Below are 8146 nucleotides of genomic sequence, written 5' to 3' on the forward strand. Positions count from 1 at the left end.
GTGTGTCTGTGTGTGTCTGTGTGTGTGTGTGTCTGTCTCTGTGTGTGTGTGTGTGCGCGTGTGTCTCTGTGTGTGTGTGTGTGTGCGCGTGTGTCTCTGTGTGTGTGTGTGTGTGTGTGTGTGTGCGTGTGCATCTCTGTGTGTGTGTCTCTCTGTGTGTGTGTGTGCGTGCATCTCTGTGTGTGTGTCTCTCTGTGTGTGTGTGTGCGTGCATCTCTGTGTGTGTGTCTCTCTGTGTGTGTGTGTGTGCACATCTCTGTGTGTGTCTCTCTCTGTGTGTGTGTCCTGACGTGTGTCTGGTTTGCCGGTGCAGAGTGACATCGCAGAAGTGCCCAATGAGAACTGTAAGAGTGATAAGAAGGGAAGAGTGAGTCAGGTGAAGACCAGCGTGACGCCGCAGAGCAGCTCCGAGGTGAACGCCACGCAGAACAACATCAGCGAGAGCAAGCGCGGTGAGACACACACACACACACGTGAACACAAAGCTAAAGACATAATATATTTGGATATTTAAAGTTATTTAGGGGTTATTTAGTTATTTTTTGAATCTTGCTGATAGTTGAATCAATTGTTTGTGGAAAGAAGAAAATACATTACCAAGAGTCGAGTCAGACTCATAATTACTGACGTTAACACACAGGGAAAGTGTGTAACGCACGCCTCGCAGATACAAACGAGGTCAATAATGTTTTATGTTTTAATGAAACCTCAAACGTCAGCGGAACCCGAAGAATTCACAAAGTTTTTTTACAACAATGCTCTCATTCTAACGTTATGTGTTTGACAGTAGCTATTAATGTTCTGTTTCTGTTTTGAGCTGCGTGCGCTGAAGATCTCTTGGACCCTTCCTGATCAGATAAATGCAGTCTTTCACTGTCTGTGTGTCCGTCTGAGTCTGGTTAAAGATCCTCCTCTGGATTATGGAAAGTGAAACTTATATCTATAGGGATGATTGGATTTATTCACGAACGTTAAAATATGTATTTACAGCTTCTGTCTTGTCAGATTCTTATTTACAGCGTTATTTTAATAGGCCGTATATTAAATGATTGAGAGAAAACCAGTAGCTCTGTGTGGAATCAGACGTCTGAGCTCCTCATATAGTCATGATCAGAAACCGATCGAATCAGGCTCCTCCTGTCGAGGCGTCCAATCTTCTTCTGTTCAGGGTCTGTTCAAAATAATTTTGCATTGAAGTTTTTTAATCAGTTTGTTTCTTCTGTTTCCAGATAATTCTGCCATTTTGAATCAGGTGAACATTGAAGATTTAAAGCAGATGAAGGTAAAACTTTCATTTACTAAACTCTGGATTAAGTTGATGAATTATTATTAATATGTCAATAATCAAACATGAAAGAGTGCTGGTTTGTTCAGATTCACTGATTGGGTTCACGCTCTGTATTTATCTTGTGTTGAGGGGTTTCGTTAGCGCTGCTGACGTGTAGCATGTAGTTCGCTGATTGCATCATGTCTTTTTTGAAAAGATAAACCTCAGAAATCCCACAATTCTCTTTTCTTCATTAAGACCTTCATTAAACTGATGAAGAAGCAGCAGAAGGAACTGAACACGCTAAAGAAACGACACGCTAAGGTCAGTGTTTGGAGGATTCTGCTCAAACGCTGATGCAGATGTTTCCAGCGTGATGAGATGATGATGATGAGCACTTCTTCTGCTCGCAGGAACACAACGCCATGCAGAAATCACACTGCACACAGGTGGACAAGCTGGTGGCTCAGCACGACAAGGAGAAGTTCACGCTGGAGAAGCTGCTGGAGAAGGCCATCAAGAAGAGAGGGTGAGTGAAGCATGATGGGAAGCGTTGCCTGTTCTGCATCCGGATGTTATCAAGACTGCCAATGTTCTCTGTTTTAGAGAAAACAACTGCTCCGAGTTAAAGAAGGAAACGGCCGTTAAGGTTGAGACTCTCACGACAGACCATAAAGAAAAGGTACAGAAGACAATCCCATCATGCTTTGTGTCTTATAACTTATTTACCAGCCTGTGGAGCATTTGACCATGTTACACCCTAACAATGACAAAACAGACTGGCTTCAGCAGTTAGGCAGGAATCAGTGTACAGATACAGTAGGTGTTTTTACGAGCACTCATTTTTGTCAATGAATCCGATCTGATTTCAGATTTCGAAAGTTCTGTTTATATGAACCCTAAACTTTCACGTATTCATATTCAAGTGTATTACTTGAATTCTGGAGCTCCTCTGGATGTAACAAGAACAGGAAAGATGGCAAATATTGTAGAAGTTCTTCTAAATAAAAATATAATCTCTGTCACTAACCAGTTCTCAAGATGAAAGGTGAAAATAAAGACTAATGCTTAATCTTTTCCAGTTCATCAGATTATTTAAGGTGTAAACCACTCTTCCAGTCACAGTTTAGTTGAGATCAAGCACTATTGGATTGTTGGAGGTGTTTACAGGATTGACGCCAGTTTAATGTCTGACAAATTCCCACAGTCATGAAAAATAAGATTTCCACGTTTGTTATATTTCAATGAAAATTAATCAAATTCTTAATGTTCTAGATATTTCTACAGTAGTTATACGTCAGTCGAGATCCTGTGCTTTAGTTCTAAAGTCATGATTGATAGCTGATGTTCTGATGGAAACCCCAGCCGTGTGTGTTTAAATTATTTTTATTCATAATAGAGTTTGTCAGCAAAACGTCTGGCTGTGTTTGGTGACATGTGTCAGTCGTGTTGGTGTTTCTTCCTCTCAGGTGAAGGACATGGTGGCGCAGCACACTAAAGAGTGGTCAGAGATGATCAACTGTCACAGCACAGAGGAACAGGAAATGAAAGACGCCCATGTGACGCAGCAGTGTGAGCTCCTCAAGAAGCTGCTGGCCAGCGTTCAGGAGCAGCAGACACTGCAGCTCAAGCTCATCCACGAGCGGTGAGAGACACACACGGATTCACTGCATGCTCAGCTACCATCACTACAAACACTACCCATCACTAATCAGTCATCACTAAAATCACTGTAATCACTACCGAACACTATCATCATTACCATCATTACCATCACTATAATCACTATCATCATTAATCATCTCAAGTCTACATTACAAATCCAGCAGTTGTATATGCATCAAAACATGGAGATTTGATAATATCAGATATGAGACCTTGAGGAAGCTGACTGTAGCTTGCTCAAAATGTATAATATTGTAATATTTGGATTAGTTAGTTTAGTGGAAATCCATGGAGATTCTAGAGAATGTTACATTTATTTACAGATATATACATTATTTACATTCAGGTGCTATACATATATGAATTGATTTGTTTGTATTGTATGTCCGTGATGAAAGCAGCGAGTGGAGTGTGTACTACAGTAGAGCGTAGTATGCTAATAACTGCTGAATCTGATTAACACAGGACACTCATGCTCGTATGAATATATATTCATCTGGGTCAGTGTTCTCCTCTTTATAATGCTGATGTGGCATCTGATTAGGATAAAGATACGAGGCCGGCTGCCATAATTAACAGGCATTAATGTTGCATGAGTCTCTGTAAGTTCAGGAGAAGAGCGGCCCATCTATTCAGCTCAAGAGTCTTTATTAATTACACTGATAATTCCTCTCGCGTGAACCCATTCTCCGTTTGTTCTGCAGCCGGATCTCCATGAGAAAGAGCCGTGACCCTTGAGCATGAGATGATGTTTCATTCATAACGGTCTCTGATTCTCTAGACTGTGTTCTGAACATGTCTGTATTGTGATCGATGGACAGGCAAAGCAAAGAGATGAAGGCCAATCAGGCGAAGACGTCGATGGAGAACAGCAAAGCCATCAATCAGGACAAGAGCATCAAAAACAAGGCAGAGCGCGAGAGGTGCGGCACGACACACGGACGGCACAGTGCCATTAATAAATCATCATCTGTCACAGTTTTAACGTGTTTGTGTGTTTGTGTGGCAGGAGAGTTCGGGAGCTGAACAGCAGCAACACCAAAAAGTTCCTGGAGGAGAGAAAAAGGGTTAGTTGATGGTCTTCAGTGTTAGCTGATACCTACAGCTCCGTTCTGTGAAGAATGGCTTTGGTTTGAGAGCTTGATCCAGGATAACTGACTTTATAAAAGATGTATGATTAATGGAATGAGAAAACGCAATCCCACTTTTACAGTCAAAGTTATTTCCATATTCTATATTTCCATTTAATTTGTGTAAACTGCATTAAAAGGTTTGATCTCTCATGATACTGAAGCCTGTGTCGTGAGATTATGATTTTTGCAGTGTTTCTGAGACTAAAATGATTTCTGCAGTGTTTTGTACAGCACAGATGTGTTGAAGCAGCTTCACAGAAATAAACAGGACGATAACTGTATTAATGTTTCTCTGTATATAAACTGCTCCTCATTAGATAAAAGCATGTGTTAAATGAATATAGTATTTTCCTCTGATGTGCATGCGTCTGAAGATGATGATGTTCTTCTTCCTCAGCTGGCCATGAAGCAGGCGAAGGAGATGGAGCAGCTGCAGAAATCCCAGCGAGAGCAGCTGGACAAACTGGAGAAGTTCAACGAGCAGGTGAAAGCTCACGCTCACAGAGCCGGGGTTTCAGAAGAGCGCCGCCCTCTCGATTTCATTTGATTTGTGTTTTGTCCTCCATTACTCATGTTCTGTACATGAGACGTCTGAAGCCATTCCTTAAATATGATTTGCCTTTTCTTTGAACAGCTTTTGAAATCCCATCATGCAAACAGTCAGACTCAAGGTAGGCTCACGCATTGCTCTCCTCTTTCTTCACTTTCCTCTATCAGTCTCCTTTCTGTCTGATTGACCCTTGACTCGAGCTTCTAAAACACATCCAGTTGATAAGCTGTCAATCACATGCATCACGTCTTCAGTTATTGGCCATTTGTTGTAAAGTCCCGCCCAGTTGACAGCTCATCCAATCATCATAGATCAGTCACTGCGCTCATGACAGGACTCTGTATACAGAACATGTATCTGCAGAACGAGAGAGAAGTTGTGTATAAATGAACTGATGAACTTTTTCAGAAGGATTTGTTCTGTGTTCAAACACACGCTGCGTTCTGCTCTCAGGGGTGTTATGAAACGATACTCAGTCATGAAGAGTGTGTGTGAGCGCAGTATTAGTCATCCGCAGTGTTTGATTGTTGTGTGCTGCATCAGACATCGACTCGTTTATTCACAGAGAATCACTCTGAACACATGGGAATCATGAAGAACTGAGCAATACTGATTCTGATTCCACTACTTGATGACTCCATTCACGAATGTCTTAATTACACTGATTTAGTTTGAAGCTGAACTTGATGAAAGTAATGGCCTGTGGATCAGAGAGTCAAAAACCACTCCAAACGGTTCAGAGAGTAAACGAATCATTCGAGTGATTCAATAAGTCATCAAATGATTCAGTTGCCGTTGGTTTTTCTGTGACACCTTCCTTCCTTTCATCATACTTGATTTGAGATTATTTTTATAAATTGGCTGAATAAAGAAAAGAACATGCTGGGGCTGCACAACAACTAATCTATTAAACACTGTGGTTTTGCTCAAAAATATTATCTTGTTTATTGTCATTTTAATTGTTTCGTCAGAATTATTGCACTCACATAAGCACAAATCAAGACATCCCAAAATGAGAACAGACTGGCTGTTTGACACTGTTATTGAGCAGAATATCTCAGGAGAAATGCTTCCATGTTTGCTTTCCTGTAATGTAGAGAGAGTGTGTGTGGTTGCCAGGTTGGCAATAAAACAATGAAACCTCTGTTTTGAGGATCTGGCAACCCTGACAATGAAACCTCATTAAAATGAGATGTTTTCAGCATATATAACGAGCATTCAAATATCACAGATAATTATGCCTACAATATGCCAAACTACTATTTTTTTTTTTAACCATTCCTCTTCATTACAAAGATTCACAAAAAATGCAAATCTATTTTTTTTTGGTAAAAGGATATACATCTTAACAGCATTTTAAATCTAAACATTAGATCCGTATGAATGAACGCAGTGTAAATAATCTGCTGTGATTCTCCAGGCCAAAGACATGCAGAAGATGGTGAAGCTGGAGGAGGACATGGACCGCAGACCAGCCACGGTGGTGTAAGCTCTCCGTCCTCCACAGGAGCGAGCTGAAGAGTCCGTCTTCATCCGTGCTTCATCCCAGTCTGTAGTCTATAAGCCCCGCCCATTCTCCCTACCTCAGCTCTAGCCCCGCCCACCACAGTTAACTCCTCCTCTGCAGCGGCGTCCAGCCAATCCGGCTCTTACTGTAGCTCCGCCCACTCTGCTCAGACGAGCTCCCCAGGACAGACTCATCACACACGTTTTTATACACCACCATCCTCATCATCCTCATCTTCATCAGCAGCGCTGCAGCGTCAGCTCTAAAGTGTTCTTTCAACTCGTATCTTCACTGAGCTAGTAAACTGTAGCAGAGTGAGACGAGTCGGAGTGGTTTGTCTCACTCTCTGAACGATGTGCTTTTCTCCCGTCCTGAGCACTTTATATGTGTTAGGATTCAGAGGATCTGTGAGGATGTAGCAGAGCTCTAGCTTTCCTCTGAACACACTACGAATGTAGACGCACAGTCTCACACCAGTGTCCCGAGCTTTTATCATCTGTTCCTCTCCGTTTTTAAGATCCGACTCGCACCTCATTTTATTTCTGTGGTTTTAATCAGGCTTTGAGATGGAGATGATGGAGGTGCTATCCTGAGAACCGCACGGAAACCATCTGCTCCTCTCTGACAGCACACTGAACTTTGGTTGCACTTGTGTTTGTGTTGTTTTATTTTCCGCTGTAATGTATTGGTACTTGTTTTAAAGAAAGGTGATTGTACACTGCAAAAAAAAAACATGTTCTTAGTACTCATGGATTGTTTACCAGTAAAAATAACTAAACCACAAAACATAAATCAAGATGACAGTCACAATGACGAGATGTTTCTGGATAGTGTATCAAAATTAGATGCGTTTATTCTTAAAACAAGAAAGAAACAGGCCAGTGGTCAGAAAAACTTCTCTTTGGATGAAGTGTATTGTTCTGAGCCCATCTGCAGATATCTGTTCTTGTTTTAATCATAAACTCTCTTCATCCTTGATCAGTTTCTCAGAAACGAGACTTCACGTGTGGTTTGCGTCTCCAGTAAAGGAGTCTTGATTTAAGGATGTTTAGAGATTAGTTCTGGAGAACCAGACAGAAACACTCATGTCCCGGCTGGTGTCTGCTTTTATTTGTTTGATTATATGTGTGTTGGTTGTTGTGAGCTTTCCATCGGTTGTTTTATTCCTTTCTCTTCTTTTCTTTGCATCATGTTTTAAAGTGTTTGGCGGTGAACACATATCTCGTGTGAAAGCAAAGTGCTTTAAATCTCCATCGCTTACAAATGTGCCACTATATGTCAGGTAGGACGTTTAAATTATTTTACAAGATAAATGCCAAAATAAGGGGTTATTTATATAAAGATGCATATAAATATATAATAGTGAGTAGTTTAAGACTACGTTTGGTTTCGTAGAAGCTGTTTGCACTAGCTGAATGTTTTCTGTTGTGCGACCTCCACGTAGACCTTTGCTCTGATATTATAGTTTGCAGAAAAGCAGATTATTTTTGCAGAACTGTCGCGCTCTGAATTTCATCCGTTTCTATTTGTTTGTCTTCTGAGCTTTCTGTAGCTTCTCAATGGATCATGCTGTAAGTGCTTTTGTATTTATAAATATATATCGTATTTGTCAAACTTCTAGCAATGAAAATACTCAGAAAATACTGTTGTTATCCTGCTACTTTAATACTGTTTTATAGTATGTGTCCCAATAAACTCTCCCAGGTGTTAAATGAAAACGCTTGCGGTCTGTTCATTCAGATTAAATACCAGCATCTGTGGTTGGATGAATTTCACCGTGAAAAAATATGGTGTTAAGATTTTAGGTTTTACAGACTTAACTTAAATTCATAATAATATACTGTATTTCATTAACGGATGTAATGTTAATACCTGTTTTTAACCATTGTAATGCACTAATAACCACCAAAAACAGGAGGTGATGAGAAAGTCACGTGACGAACCAAAGCTCATCACTTTCTACGAGCTGAGGAGGACAATGCTTGTACATAGAAGAAACATTAAACCCCATCACGGTGACACAT

At 40.7% G+C, this 8146-nt stretch overlaps 1 protein-coding gene across 8 annotated transcripts in view; it reads left to right on the forward strand.

Annotated features, from left to right (window-relative positions):
• LOC113068501 (1-phosphatidylinositol 4,5-bisphosphate phosphodiesterase beta-4-like) overlaps nt 1-7840 on the forward strand; it is a 44112-nt gene extending 36272 nt beyond the window's left edge. For 6 of the 8 annotated variants that reach the window (XM_026241233.1, XM_026241231.1, XM_026241234.1 and 3 more), the window contains 11 exons: nt 314-452; nt 1230-1282; nt 1526-1591; nt 1681-1796; nt 1874-1949; nt 2737-2912; nt 3754-3855; nt 3942-3999; nt 4463-4549; nt 4700-4736; nt 6036-7840. In XM_026241233.1, coding sequence (XP_026097018.1) covers nt 314-452; nt 1230-1282; nt 1526-1591; nt 1681-1796; nt 1874-1949; nt 2737-2912; nt 3754-3855; nt 3942-3999; nt 4463-4549; nt 4700-4736; nt 6036-6133 — 1008 coding nt within the window. In that variant the 3' untranslated portion in view covers nt 6134-7840. The remainder of the gene's footprint in view (nt 1-313; nt 453-1229; nt 1283-1525; nt 1592-1680; nt 1797-1873; nt 1950-2736; nt 2913-3753; nt 3856-3941; nt 4000-4462; nt 4550-4699; nt 4737-6035) is intronic. The other 2 variants (XM_026241235.1, XM_026241238.1) reach the window with 1 other exon arrangement.
• Nucleotides 7841-8146: the final 306 nt, after the last annotated feature.

This window comes from Carassius auratus, linkage group LG45M, assembly GCF_003368295.1.
Source record: "Carassius auratus strain Wakin linkage group LG45M, ASM336829v1, whole genome shotgun sequence".
In the NCBI taxonomy this organism is placed as follows: Eukaryota; Metazoa; Chordata; class Actinopteri; order Cypriniformes; family Cyprinidae; genus Carassius; species Carassius auratus.